At 46.2% G+C, this 15,205-nt stretch overlaps 1 protein-coding gene across 1 annotated transcript in view; it reads right to left on the bottom strand.

The window, feature by feature from the left end:
- Window positions 1–15,205, bottom strand: part of LOC130294380 (sulfotransferase 2B1-like) — a 65,758-nt gene that overhangs the window by 31,297 nt on the left and 19,256 nt on the right. Inside the window, exons 2-4 of the mRNA XM_056544087.1 lie at window positions 7,318–7,445; window positions 4,366–4,503; window positions 3,825–4,033 (exon numbers count right to left, since the gene is read on the bottom strand). Coding sequence (XP_056400062.1) covers window positions 3,825–4,033; window positions 4,366–4,503; window positions 7,318–7,369 — 399 coding nt within the window. The 5' untranslated portion in view covers window positions 7,370–7,445. The remainder of the gene's footprint in view (window positions 1–3,824; window positions 4,034–4,365; window positions 4,504–7,317; window positions 7,446–15,205) is intronic.

The following is a 15,205-nucleotide window of genomic DNA, read 5'->3' as shown; positions in this document are numbered from 1 at the left end:
GCAGGAAACTTTATTGAAGCCTCATTTATCAACAGATTCAACATTCCTATTACCCGTCTCATCAAACCTTTCTTCATTCTTCTGTTAACGGAGAAAATCTGGACTGCACCGTGCGTTACCGCACCGAACCTTTGCTCATGACCGTTGGTGTTCTCCATCAAGAAAAAAATTGAATTGAACTGTACCTTTGACATCCTTCTTGGCCTGCCCTGGCTCCAGCGTCACACTCCTATTCTCGACTGGACCACTGGGGACATTAAATCCTGGGGCTCTTCCTGCCACAAACGTTGCCTCAGGTCTTTATCTACCAGTCAAGTCTCCGTTGCTACTCCATTGCCTGGCCTTCCAAAGGTCTATCAGGACTTTTCTGTTGTCTTCTGTAAAAAGCAGGCGGAGGTCTTAACACCACAAGACCCTACGACTGCCCTATTGACCTGCTCCCTGGTACTACACCGCCCCGTGGCAGAATTTATCCTCTCTCTGATCCTGAAACTAAGGCCATGACAGAATACATACAGGAGAATCTTAAGAGAGGTTTCATCACAAAGTCTTCTTCTCCAGCTGGAGCGGGGTTCTTCTTCGTAGCCAAGAAGGACGGTTCGCTACACCCCTGCATAGACTATCGTGGCCTCAATAAAATCACAGTAAAAAAACGCTACCCTCTGCCTCTCATCTCGGAACTCTTTGACCTTCTGCGTGGAGCAAAAATTTTCACTAAACTCGACCTAAGGGGCGCTTATAACCTCATCAGAATTCGAGAAGGAGATGAGTGGAAAACCGCTTTTAACAACAGGGATGGCTACTTCGAGTATCTCGTCATGCCATTTGGACTTTGCAACGCCCCTGCAGTATTTCAAGATTTTGTCAATGAAATTTTTCGGGACCTACTGTACACCTGCGTTGTTGTCTATTTAGACGACATCCTAATCTTTTCCTCCAACCTAGAGGAACACCGGCTACATGTCCATCAAGTGCTCCAGCACCTTCGTGCAAATCATCTTTACGCCAAATTTGAAAAATGCCTTTTTGAATGCAGCTGTCTTCCTTTCCTGGGATACCTGGTCTCTGGACAAGGTCTTCTAATGGATCCTGACAAGCTCTCCACAATCTTGGATTGGCCACGCCCCTCTGGACTCCCGCTATCCAGCGCTTCCTCGGATTCGCCAACTACTATCGTCAGTTTATTCCCCACTTCTCCACCATCATTGCTCCTATTGTGGCACTGGCAAAGAAAAATGCGAATCCGAGGTCCTGGCCTCCCCAAGCGGATAAAGCTTTTACTCTCCTTAAGGCCGCCTTCGCCTCTGCACCAGTCTTGTCCAGGCCAGATCCTCTGAAGCCTTTCTTCCTTGAGGTTGATGCCTCCTCAGTGGGAGCTGGAGCTGTCCTTCTCCAAAAAAACGCTAAGGGAAAAAACGTCACTTGTGGTTTCTTCTCCAAAACTTTTTCTCCTCCTGAAAAAAACTATTCTATAGGAGACCGTGAACTGTTGGCCATCAAGTTGGCACTTGAGGAATGGAGACACCTCCTGGAGGGATCCCTTCACCCCATCACCATTTACATGAACCATAAAAACCTGTCTTATCTCCAATCCGCCCAGCGGTTAAATCTTTGCCAGGCCAGATGGTCGCTGTTTTTTCAAATCCATTTTCGTCCTGCAGACAAGAATGTCAGGGCTGATGCTCTATCATGTTCCACCGATGCCTCAGAAGCCGAGACTGTTCATCAGCACATCATACCTCCTGAGTGTCTGATCTCTTCTGCTCCTGCTTCTCTGGTGCAAATTCCTCCAGGAAAAACTTATGTTCCTCCACATCTTCGCCTCCAGACTCTCAAATGGGGTCATTCCTCCCATCTTGCTGGTCACGCTGGAATCAAAAAATCTATACAGTTGATTGCCAGACACTATTGGTGGTCCTCCCTGGAAAAGGACGTGACCGATTTCGTATGAGCCTGTACAGTGTGTGCTCGTGATAAGACTCCATGCCTGAAGCCTGCAGGTCTTCTCCTTCCTCTGCCGGTGCCTGAACAGCCTTGGTCCCACATAGCCCTGGACTTCATCACTGACCTTCCTTTATCTCATGGTAACATTGTCATTTGGGTGGTCGTTGATCGTTTTTCCAAAATGGCTCATTTTGTCCCACTTCCTGGCCTTCCTTCTGCCCCACAGTTGGCGCAGCAATTTTTTCTGCAGATATTTCGTCTTCACGGACTTCCAACTCATATTGTCTCGGATAGAGGCATTCAATTTGTTTCAAAATTTTGGAGAGCACTCTGCAATCAATTAAAGATCAAATTGAATTTCTCTTCCTCCTATCACCCCCAAATCCAATGGACAAGTGGAGAGAGTGAACCAGATTCTTGGTGACTACTTGCGACATTTTGTCTCCTCTCGTCAAGATGATTGGGTCGACCTTCTGCCCTGGGCTGAATTCTCGTACAATTTCAAAAATTCTGAGTCCTCCTCAAAATCTCAATTTTTTTGTGGTGTACGGCCGTCACCCGCTGCCCCCCTCCCCATTCCCACTTCTTCTGGAGTTCCTGCCGTGGATGAATTAACCCGGGACTTCTCCTCTATCGGGAAGGAGAATCAAAAATCACTCTTACTGGCCTCTTCTCGCATGAAGAGACATGCGGATAAAAAGAGAAGAACTCCTCCTGTCTTTGCCCCTGGTGACAAAGTGTGGCTCTCTGCCAAATACATACGGTTTCGTGTCCCTAGCTACAAGCTGGGTCCTCGTTATCTCGGGCCTTTTAAAATCTAAAATCTAATCAATTCTGTCTCCTACAAGCTTCATCTTCCCTGTTCTCTTCGTATTCCCAACTCTTTCCATGTTTCTCTCCTTAAACCTCTCATACTTAACCGTTATTCTCCCAAGGTCACTGTTTCCACTCCTGTTTCTGGCTCCTCTGATGTCTTCGCTGTCAAGGAAATCCTCGCCTCCAAGGTCGTCCGAGGTAAAAAAAAAATGTTTACTTGATTGGGAGAATTGTGGTCCTGAGGAGAGATCCTGGGAGTCTTATCCACAGGTTCCTTGGTTCCAAAAAGAGCCCCAGTCAGAATCGCTGACCGGGAGCGCTGCTCTGAGTTCCCTGGTGGGGATGCGATCCGCGCGGCGGAACGTGCCTGCCAGCGGGTCACGTCCCGTTTTGCTCACCTGCCCCGTCCTCCTTCTGTCCCGTCCCGGCGCGCGCGGCCCCGCTCTCTAGGGAGCGCGCGTGCCCGCTCTCTGAAATTTAAAGGGCCAGTGCACCACTAATTGGTGCCTGGCCCAATCAAGTGCAATCACCTCCATTCTTATAAAAACCCACTTCCCCTTCTAGTCCTCGCCGGATCTTGTTGCCTAGTGCCCTGAGAAAGCGTTTTGTGTATCCCTAGCCTGTGTTTCCAGCCCCCTTGCCGTTGCCCCTGACTACGAACCTTTGCCGCCTGCCTTGACCTCTTGCCTTGACCTTGCCTTCACCTTGTCCTTGTGTACTACGCCTATCTCAGCTGTCAGTGAGGTCGAGCCGCTAACAGGGGATACGACCTGGGAGTTACCGCCGCAGCAAGTCCATCCCGCCTTGCGGCGGGCTCTGGTGAAAACCAGTGATTTCTTAGAACCGGTCCTCTGGTACGGCCCACGTCAGCGCCTCACTGACACAGAGGATCCACTACCCGCATACCAGTCCGGTTCCTGACAGTAACATTATGTGATTTGGTTGGGTTTTTCTATGAGTATCACTAAGATCAACAACATTACAAGTTTTGATTTCTTTATGAGTAGTCTAAATGTTTCTTTTAAAAAGACTTAGTATTTTTCCTTTGGAATTATTTTACATACCTTAGCTTTGGATGTGAAGAAAGACTTTGCAAAAATGTGGATTGGTAAATGAGAAGTAAGCACCCATGGAGAAGCGACATCTTTGATCTGTGACTGTCCTTCTATGGTTTCATACCATGGAGATCGGAGCCAAATAGGAAGAGAATTACACCATGTAGGATCGCCTTTAGTCCTCAGTAAGCTTAAAATCTCTATCATCCAGTTTGTGCCTAAAGAGACAAAGCTGTATGATATTATTTTCTTTTAAACAATGCATTTATAATAAAGAAAAACATGAGGTGTTAGGTTTCTACCAATTAGTATAGAAATATTGCCTGATGTAGATGACCAATTGCCCCATGATAGCATATTATGTGTACCCCAACTGGAACTTCATTCTCTTACAGGAACCATGTCATCCTTAGCACTCTGCTCTGGAGGACTGTAATTGTATGACTGATAAGCTTATATGTACACTTCTATGTAGATTGAGTGTTTTGCTTATTTTACACACTATCGCTATGAGGGGTCCAAGTCTGTTAAGAGAAGTTGAAAAGCTCACCTGACTTAGGATAAGTTACTATATAGACATCATCATCGAGAACTTCAAAAAAATTTTCTGCAAAGCTGAGAGCCTCTGATGTATATGACCCATGGGAAAAGTTTACTCCTTTATATTTGAAGTATTCAAATGACATTTCTGTATAGAAAACACATTAAAAAAAAACAGTTCAAAGGCAAATTCCTTGAAAATCACAGAAAAAGGTTTATTTCAAAAAGCTAAATTGTAAAAATTCAAATTGGACTGGGTTCACACACAGTATTTTGATCAGTATTTTTAGTCAAAACCAGGAATGGAACCAATACAGAAAAAACTATGATGGAAAATTTGCACCTTTTTCTGTGTTCTGGACCCATTTTTTTGTTTCAGCTAAACAATCCAGTCTTATTCCTAATAAAATTATTTGAAAATTAGAGAGACATGCACAAAAATTCAAACAACAAAAAGGGTACAATCCACAGGCAGTATCTACCCCAAAACTCTCCAATACTTGTAGAGCAGTAGAACATAGTACATAAAAATAAAAAAAACACACTTTTACCATCTCCATTTTGTATTCCAGTATCTGGTCCTAACAAGTGTAAAGATTCAGTATGCAGAATTTAAACAATAGTGAGCAGCGAGCCTGATACTTACCTTAAAGGGGTACTCCGCCCCTAGACATGTTATCCTCTATCCAGAGGATAGGGGATAACATGTCTGATCGTGGGGGTCCGTCCACTGGGACTCCCTTGTGATCTCCGGGACGGCGTTGCAGCGTTCATGAACAAGGAAGCCAGGAGCGGAGTTCACTCAATGCATCGGATTACAGGGTGCTTCACCGGAGATCACTGGGGTCCTAGCATCCGGACCCCCCCCCAAGATCCAACATGTTATCCCCTATCCTTAGGATAGGGGATATGATGTTTAGGAGCGGAGTACCGCTTTAAAAGTAAATAACATATACCCATACATGCACAGAATAATACAGAGCTACCGCCTCAAAAAATGCAACCCCTCACTGAGCTATTCCGGTAGCTACCCCTTTTTAATGCCCTATTTGGTAAATCTGTTCCCAGCATATTTCATCAACATAGAAGAAATCGTAATTTAAATAGTAGAATTTCAAAAATCTGAAAAATCTGAAAAATCTGAAAATCGGGCATTTGGAATTTTTTTTGCATGTGTGCTGTTGACAATTCGGGATCAGGAATGTAATAATTTAATTGTTTGGACAATCCCGCATACTGGAATGCCAAATACGCTTATTTATTTATTTTTTACATTGATTTATTTGGATAAAAGGGAAAAGGCGGGTGATTTACATTTTTATTTGGGAGGGAGGTCATTCAGCACCTCCCAGGGGAGCAAGGGGTACGCCTCTAGGTACATAAGGTTACTAAGTATTATAACATGTTACACAGGTTTTATTACCCTATGCACTTCATTTTAACTCCGGCACCATCCATATGGATTATAAAGATAATGGTTACCACCTGATGCCCCAAGTAAGAACAATGTATTCCCCCAGAACATCTAAATGCTAATGTTTCTGCTAAAAAATGAAATCTGCAATATTCCTGACAATCTTCTTCTAACCCACAAGAGAATGCTATGGATTCTATAAATATGAAAATATACATTTTTTTTGTTAATATAATTGCAGGTTTCTGGAGTGGTATGAAAAGCATCTAGTCTCATGTTCTATATTCATACAGCTTTCCACGTAAAGGGTAAAGGCATTATTATATATGCAATGTATAGTAAGCTACAACATACAGCTACAAAGCCTGATTAAAGGTTATGAAAAACTAGAGCTTACTATCAGGAGGAAAAGCTTAGGACACAGGTTTTAAGAAATACAAAATTCCATATAGGATAATAAGCAATTAAAGTTTACCAGCAACTTAAAGGCTGGGTTTACACATGGGTCCAAAACACAGAATAGGGTGCAAGTTATTCCAATGGCAGTTTTCTCTCTGTTGGTTCCAATCTTTATTTCCGTGAACAATACAGTGGTCCCTCAACATACGATGGTAATCCGTTCCAAACGGACCATCGTTTGTTGAAGCCATTGTATGTTGAGGGATCCGTGTATAGGACAGTGGTCTACAACCTGCGGAACTCCAGATGTTGCAAAACTACAACACCCAGCATGCTGGGAGTTGTAGTTTTGCAACATCTGGAGGTCCGCAGGTTGAAGACCACTGGTATAGGAAGTTGTTCTCACCTGTCCCCGCCAATCTGGACCGTCACCGCTTGTCACCGCTGCCCTGGATGTCGCCCTCCATCGCTGTTGCCGCGTCCCCGGGGTGTCCCCAACGCTCCGGCAAGGCTTCTGCTTCCCCGGCATCCTCGCTCTCCGTCGCCGCCATGACGTCGCTACGCATGCCGCTCCTATTGGATGACGGGACGGCGTGCACAGCGACATGGTGACGACGATGGAGAGCGACGATGATGGAGGGGATCCCAAGAGGACGCGCCAGAGCCCCGAGGACAGGTAAGTGATCGTCAGCGGACCACACGGGGCACCGTAAACGGCTATCCGGTGGCAGCTGAAGCAGTCTGCGCTGCCGGATATCTGTTTATGTGATGGCCCTGACATACAAAAGCATTGTATGTTGATGCTGCCTTCAACATGCGATGGCCTCTGAGAGGCCATCGCATGTTGAAATTATTGTATGTCGGGGCGTCACTGTACTGACCAAAAATACTGACCAAAAATGTGTACACCCAACCTACAGTGTAAATGCACATTCTTTCATTGTGTTACGTTTCAGAAATATCCAGGCCACCCTCTTAACCTGACAGGAAGAACACAAATTCTCACAAACACAAAGCAATGTTTTGTATTCTAAATGTTATTTTAAGTATAATGAATTGTAAGAAGAGATCTGGCTCCTGGAAAGATTCACTGATTTACTTATTCTAATTCAATTCAGATTCTAATTCAAAAATGAAAGGGAAATGTACCTTTAGGTGAAGTGAAAGGCGCTCGGGACTGAACAGAAAGCAAAGATTCCATAGATGTCCTTTAACTTGCTGTGTGAGGGGCTGAGCTCACAGTTTACTTTTCCCAGAATCCTTAGTTGCTTGTCATACTGCAATAAAAGGGAAGTTACAACTGAGAGCAATTCAAAGGCTATAGGTTATCTTGTTTTCTGGTGTGTAAGAACATTCCTTCTTCTACATGTTCAACTTTACATTGTATGTATAATGTATTCACACACACAGTATCCTGTGCATATTTGATGCTGCAGATTTTAATGTAAACGTTTTCTGGTGTTTTTTTGACAAAAAAAAGTGTGTTGTAGTTACCCAAAGGCTTTAGTAGTAATAGTAAGTGTTGATGATGAAGGTAGTAGTCAGAAGCTGTAACCCTTATGTTCCTCTGTAGATCCCAGCAAACACCTTATTCAGGAATGGTTCATAGCCACCAATGCTAATCTGACAAAGGTTTATGAACCAGAAACCAGTTATTGGATCAATTCCACGTTGATGCAGTGCCTGCAGGAGGGACCTTTTATCTTCACTTGTCTATTGCTATCTGCAGATCGGGATCATACCGGCCACCGCTACCCCACGGCAGCAGCACAATGGACTTCACATTTGTACCCTTAAAGGGGTACTCCACTAGAAAATTTTTTTTAGAGCAGATACAGCGATGCTGAGCACCCTTGGTGTAGTGCAACTGATTGTTGCCGGTACCGTGGTGTGAACAGACCTCCAACACGATGAAAGCTGAGCTACTTCTAGGTTGTGCTATCTTGTGGTGCACACAGTGTGGTGTCCCAGTACAGGTACATTGTGTGAAGGTGTTGTAGGTGTTGTCAGATTGAGACCTCCAGTGTCCTGGGGGCTCCCCTGCAGGGACTCAACCATTTCTAATGTGTATTTGCATTGTTATAACTTAGCAATCCGTTATTAGGTGTCTGTAGCTTTAAGTATGTTACCTAGCAACCTCATGCTTAGTCAGGGTATGTGAGAGTGGAGGACTGAGGGCTAGACTGAACTTTTGTGTAAGGTGTTATATTATGTTATTACTTGTATGTAACTTTATTGTAAATCCTAAAGGGGATACAGACAACTCTATGATCCACAGCTGCCTGGCCAATGGGCTTTAGTTTAGCCTTCCCTTATAAGGGGTGGCATTTCCTGAGAGTAGGTGGAGTAGGAGAGTAGTACTAGAGGAGTTGAGAGGAGTTGTGGGGAGTTCAGAGTACAGAGTGGAGGTCCGAGCAAGTTCAGAGGAGGTGAAGCTCCGGAATAGCAGAGAGACTCCGCAGAGGAGTGAGAGCAAAGATGAGAGAGAGATAAGAAAATCATGAAGTAACCCCAACTAATAGCAAGCCTTTACTTCAGCCTTGATCAGAGAATTCCTAAAGGAGAATTAATTATCTTCCTTCGAAAAGCCACAAATCTACCGACACTTCAGTAAGTGACTTTAATCTCAAGTCTAATATAGCGCAGACCTAAAACTCCTAGTCCGGCCGTAAGAGCCAAGCATATATGCAATATAAAGTCCAGGCACTGCAAGCTGTGTGTTCCTCTAGAGACTGTCTGTTAAACCTTTGGGAGACTTTGGTTGAGCGCTGTGGAGATTGCACCACCTATCTTCAAGTTAGTAAAGCCTCTGTTAAACTGCAACCTAGTGTGGAGTCAATTCTTTCCTTGCTAGCCTGTGGGGAGATGGAGTTCCCCGGACCTGTAGTACCCTGGGAGATACCAAGACTACAGTGGCGTCACGTGACATTAAGGGTTAATACCATCCGACCCTGGGTACATAACCCCCCCCCCCCCCCCCCCCAAGTAGCTAACCCCAGCGTAGTGGCGGTCGCGGGTTTCACTCGTGGTTACCACACGTTTTTGGCGTCCACGAACAGGATTCGGGTGTACGCCTTAACTATTCAGCCACTGAATCAAGTCCTTCCCCCAAGTCTGAACTGTGTCTTATTTGAGCCGCATGCCGGTGCGGAAAAGTGTATGCCCAGCAGAAATACAGGACTGTGTCATAGAAAACATATTGTCTGCCGAGGCGCAAATACAATTGGTGGGGAAGGTGAAGGAGAGACTGTTAGCTGCCAGTACTAAGTGTAAAAAGTCCATACCTGAAGGGGTTAAATTGTTTCCACCATTTCCCGGGAGCGGTCGCAGCTCCGCCCAGTCAAGCCCCGGCGGTGATGCCTCTTCAGTGTGTGAGCCGGAACTAAAGAATCCGCCCTGTGTTGCACAGGGGAAGCATTTACTGACCGGACCAAACAGGAAACTGCCGGGCGCAGCCATAGCAACGCGTCCGGCGATCATCACCAAAGCTGCAAAAGACCAGCAAGTGCCCGCAGCAGCGCAGGCTGGGTACGGAAGCCTTCGATACCCCCAGCATTAACTCTGGGCTTCACGGCACGCAGACACTCCCGCAGCATCCAGCCAGCTGAAAGAGACGGCGCACTCAACGACGGCGCACTCAAAGACAGCGCACTCAAGGACGGTGCTCTCAAAATTCCTTAAATGGGCACTGTCACCAACTTTATTTTTTGATATGTTTGAAAATATTTGATATATTTGAAAACCGGCCACTAGGGGTCTCCCTCCTAGACGCCGGCTGCAGCCTGACGTGACATCACGCCTGAAAAAGGACTGATTTTGGCCTGGCAATCAGTCCTTTTTCAGTTAGGCTGCACTCGCTCCCTGCCTGTCAATCAGACAGGCAGGGAGCGAGCGCATTGGCTCCCCGGCCACTGGCTGGGAGGCCACTCCTCCCGCTCATCGCCGCCGCCTCGTCACCGCCGCTGTCCCTGCACGCCCGCTGCCCGGACTCTGCAGTAAGTGTAATTAGGGAACGGGGTATGCGGGAGGGGGGTTTGTGATGGAGGGAACGGGGTATGGCGGGGGGGGGGAGCGGAGGGAACGGGCTAGCGCCGTACCATCGCATGTAACTAACTAATAGTTCATCTACACAGGGTGCCTCCAGCTGTTTCAATACTACAACTCCCAGCATGCCCTGACAGCCAATAGATGTCAGGGCAAGCTGGGAGTTGTAGTGGTGAAACAGCTGGAGGCACCCTGTGTAGATGAACTAAGGGCGGAAGTCCCCCCCAGCAGGCATCAGTGACGTGGTGCCTGCTGGGGAAGTCTGCCTGGTAGTGAGCATACTACCAGGCAGAAAAAAAGTTATTTTTAATATAGTAAAAATAAAAATTTAAAGCAGGGAGGGGGTTAGGGATAGATTGGCAATAGGCAGGGACAGAAAAAAAAATAGGATGGTGGGAGCTACCCTTTAACCCCTTAAGGACGCAGGACGTAAATGTACGTCCTGGTGAGGTGGTACTTAACGCACCAGGACGTACATTTACGTCCTAAGCATAACCGCGGGCATCAGAGCGATGCCCGTGTCATGCGCGGATGATCCCGGCTGCTGATCGCAGCCAGGGACCCGCCGGCAATGGCCGACGCCCGCGATCTCGCAGGCGTCCGCCATTAACCCCTCAGGTGCCGGGATCAATACAGATCCCGGCATCTGCGGCAGTTCGCGATTTAAATGAACGATCGGATCGCCCGCAGCGCTGCTGCGGGGATCCGATCATTCATAACGCCGCACGGAGGTCCCATCTCCTTCCTCCGTGCGGCTCCCGGCGTCTCCTGCTCTGGTCTGTGATCGAGCAGACCAGAGCAGGAGATGACCGATAATACTGATCTGTTCTATGTCCTATACATAGAACAGATCAGTATTAGCAATCATGCTATTGCTATGAATAGTCCCCTATGGGGACTATTCAAGTGTAAAAAAAATGTAAAAAAATGTAAAGGTAAAAAAAAAGTGAAAAATCCCCTCCCCCAATAAAAAAGTAAAACGTCCGTTTTTTCCTATTTTACCCCCAAAAAGCGTAAAAAACATTTTTTATAGACATATTTGGTATCACCGCGTGCGTAAATGTCCGAAATATTAAAATAAAATGTTAATGATCCCGTACGGTGAACGGCGTGAACGAAAAAAATATTAAAAAGTCCAAAATTCCTACTTTTTTAATACATTTTATTAAAAAAAAATTATAAAAAATGTATTAAAAGTTTTTTATATGCAAATGTGGTATCAAAAAAAAGTAAAGATCATGGCGCAAAAAATGAGCCCCCATACCGCCACTTATACGGAAAAATAAAAAAGTTAGAGGTCATCAAAATAAAGGGATTATAAACGTACTAATTTGGTTAAAAAGTTTGTGATTTTTTTTAAGCGCAACAATAATATAAAAGTATATAACAATGGGTATCATTTTAATTGTATTGACCCTCAGAATAAAGAACACATGTAATTTTTTCCATAAATTGTACGGCGTGAAAACAAAACCTTCCAAAATTAGCAAAATTGCGTTTTTCGTTTTAATTTCCCCACAAAAATAGTGTTTTTTGGTTGCGCCATACATTTTATGATATAATGAGTGATGTCATTACAAAGGACAACTGGTCGCGCAAAAAACAAGCCCTGATACTAGTCTGTGGATGAAAATATAAAAGAGTTATGATTTTTAGAAGGCGAGGAGGAAAAAATGAAAACGTAAAAATTAAATTGTCTGAGTCCTTAAGGCCAAAATGGGCTGAGTCCTTAAGGGGTTAAAGCGACAGCGCACTCAATCAAGTCGACAAGATGTCAGATCCAAGATCACCGGACGCAGGTGATGTACCAGATCCTCTTGCGGCTCCTGTGCAGGCTATCCCTCCGGGATCACCCCCGGCTAGGTCCCTCCTTATTGCATCACCTCTTGCAGGGCCATCCTCAGCCAGATCATCTCCTGTTTCAGAAGGTCGGAGACTGCTGCCCTCCTCCCCTCCAGTACGACGCCATAATGACGGGGCTCCTCCGTTCTATCTGAGAAAGCCTGTACTTCCTAACTACAGAGGGGATCCCTTTTCGCTCAAAGATTTCCAAGAGAGCTTCCAGAGCATCTTTTCTCTTTATTCTCTCCCCCCTAACCAACAGGTGCTGTTACTCATGGGGCAACTGCAGGGACCTGCACGTGAAGAAGTTCGCACCTGGCCCACGTCTGAGAGGACTACAGTAGAACAGATCTTTGAGGGATTACACCAGGTATTTGAGTCCCACTCCCCCTCAGAGGTCCGCCTCCGACTATATGAGAGGTGACAAACGCCAAGTGAGACACTACGGGCATACGCAGTAGCCTTACAAAATGCCCTGGAGGCAGTTCAAAAATTAGACAGCATAACCCCCGATCATGGTAATAAACTTTTGCTGGAAAGATTTATTGAAGGGGTCCAAAATAAATGGGACAAGGCCCAATTAAAGATGTTGGCTGTGCAGAACACCAATATGTCTTTCTCTGCGTTTAATCGTCTAGCCCTTCAAGTCATAGAGCAGGGGGCAGACCCTGAGAAAAGTCCTGACCATAGATCAGAGCCCATGGGTGCAGTGGCTAGCTCTACGACAATGTTACCAACAACCCCCACACCCATGGCTGACACTCCAAACCCCACCACAATTTCTGAAATCCAAGGGATCAAGCAGGATATTGCCCAGCTCACTCAAGTGGTAAAGGAGCTAGCTAATCAAGCCACTAAGGTCAATAGGGAGCCTCCAGTGACTAAGAGACCTACCCCTGCTCCTCCTTCCCGTTCCAGTGGCTCTCGCCCGGTCTCTTCTAGTTGGCCTTTTTGTGAGTATTGCAACAAAACCGGGCATTGGAAGATGCAGTGCTGGGCTTTAAACGGGCATCCCCTGAGGTTGCCCCTCAGGAAAACGAATCACAGGTCCAGCAAAAGAGCAACCCCACTCAGGACAATCCTTGTACATTGCATCCTGCCCCTATGTAAATGTTACTATAGATGGTATCCAGCTGCAGGCACTGATTGACACAGGCTCGCAGGTGTCTACCATCTCTAAGGGCCTATTTTATAAATATTGGAATGGTGATTCCTTGTGTGAGCCAGACGGTATTGATTTTAGTGTCATGGCAGGAGACGGGAAACCAGTTCCCAGGCATGGATACTGGGAGCCCACTATTCAGTTGAGGGGTCACACAAGGAGGCAAGGAATAATTGTTACCGATGTGACGGCACCAGGGGCCACAGAGTTCATTCGAGGGATGAACATTATGAGACATTGCTTCACTGATATTGTAGATGCTTTGCATGCCTCTCTCCCTTACATGTCTCCTTCAGGACAAAGGACTGCACAGCACCATCTCAAAATTCTGCGGGCGGAGCAGAAGTTCATGAACCAAAAAGGAGAGATCTTTAAAGTCCGGATCCAGGACATGAGGTCAGTGACCCTACAGCCAAATACGGAAACAATTTTATGGTGTCGAGCGCGTCCTGGCATAAGGAATTAAGATTATCAGGCCTTGTTAGAACCTCTACAGTCTGAAGATTTTCCCTTGGTTCGGGCTGCGAGAAGCCTAGTGACAGTGATAAATGGACGCGTCCCAGTTCGGTTGGTCAATCTGTCCGGTGTAGCCACTGTGTTGCCAAAATACACCCCAGTGGCCCAACTCCTCTTCTTGGACTCCAGTGATATTCTCTCTTCACGAAAGGTGGCTCAACAACAGACTGCCCAAACTACACCAGGTTATACCGAAAGTTCTCCAGAACCTTGGTGGCGCCAGCTACAAGTAGGAGGCTCCCTTACCCCACCGGAACAAGTCGAAGGGGTCATTGAAGTGGCGAAGAGGTATCAAGATGCCTTCAGCAAACATCCAACCGATTTTGGACGAACTTCTATGATCAAACATCGAATCTTGACTGGTGATAAACCTCCCATCAAAGAAAGGCATCTGCCCGTCGCACCTGGTATGTACCAAACAGTTAAGAAGCTGTTAAACGACATGAAGGACGCGGATGTGATCCAAGAAAGTCAGAGTCTTGAGGAGTCACTCACTGCGTTCGGTTCTGCAGCATACTTCTCCACGTTGGATTTGACCAGCGGGTACTGGAAAGTGCCCATGGCCGTAGAAGATAGAGAAAAGACAGCCTTTGTAACCCCCGTGGGTCTGTTCGAATTCAAGAGCATGCCCTTTGGGCTATGCAACGCTCTGGCTACCTTCCAACAGCTGATGGAACGATGCCTAGGGCACCTTAACTTTCAGAGTGTCCTACTCTATCTTGATGATGTGATCGTGTATTCCAAGTCTTACCAGGAATATTTGACTCACCTGTCTGATGTATTTCAAGTATTGATCCAGCATGGTTTAAAAGTTAAGCCCTCCAAGTGTCACTTACTCAAGCCACAGGTACATTACCTGGGCCATGTCATCAGCGCTGAAGGGGTTCAACCTGACCCAGCTAAAGTGGAAGTCATCAAGAATTGGCCTGCCCCACGCACTGTCAAGTATATCAGGAGCTTCCTAGGATTTGTGGGGTATTATCGCCGCTTTATCCCTCATTTTGCCCAAATTGCCGAGCCGCTGACTTCTCTCTTGCGAGGCACAGCGAAAGAGAATTATAATGGGAAGCTACCTGTGGAATGGGCTAAAGAACAAGAGGTGGCCTTTCAAGCCCTGAAACATCTATTGACAGAGCCCTCCATCCTGGCCTATCCGGATTATACTCAGCCTTTCCGATTGTATACAGATGCCAGTTTTGAAGGACTAGGGGCGGTGTTATCCCAGATGCAAGGGGGACAAGAACGAGTGATAGCTTACGCCAGCCGGAACCTGCGAGGAGCCGAGAGGAATGATTCCAATTACAGTTCATTCAAGTTGGAGCTCCTGGCCCTCATGTGGGCGGTCACCGAAAAATTCAAGGACTACTTGGCAGCAACCTCGTTCACTGTTTATACCGATAACAACCCCTGGCTCACCTGAACACCGCCAAACTAGGGGCTTTGGAACAAAGATGGGCCTCCAGTCTGGCCAAC

The sequence above is a fragment of the Hyla sarda genome, chromosome 10 (genome assembly GCF_029499605.1).
Source record: "Hyla sarda isolate aHylSar1 chromosome 10, aHylSar1.hap1, whole genome shotgun sequence".
NCBI classification, from domain to species: Eukaryota; Metazoa; Chordata; class Amphibia; order Anura; family Hylidae; genus Hyla; species Hyla sarda.
This window is presented reverse-complemented; position numbering and strand designations above follow the sequence as displayed.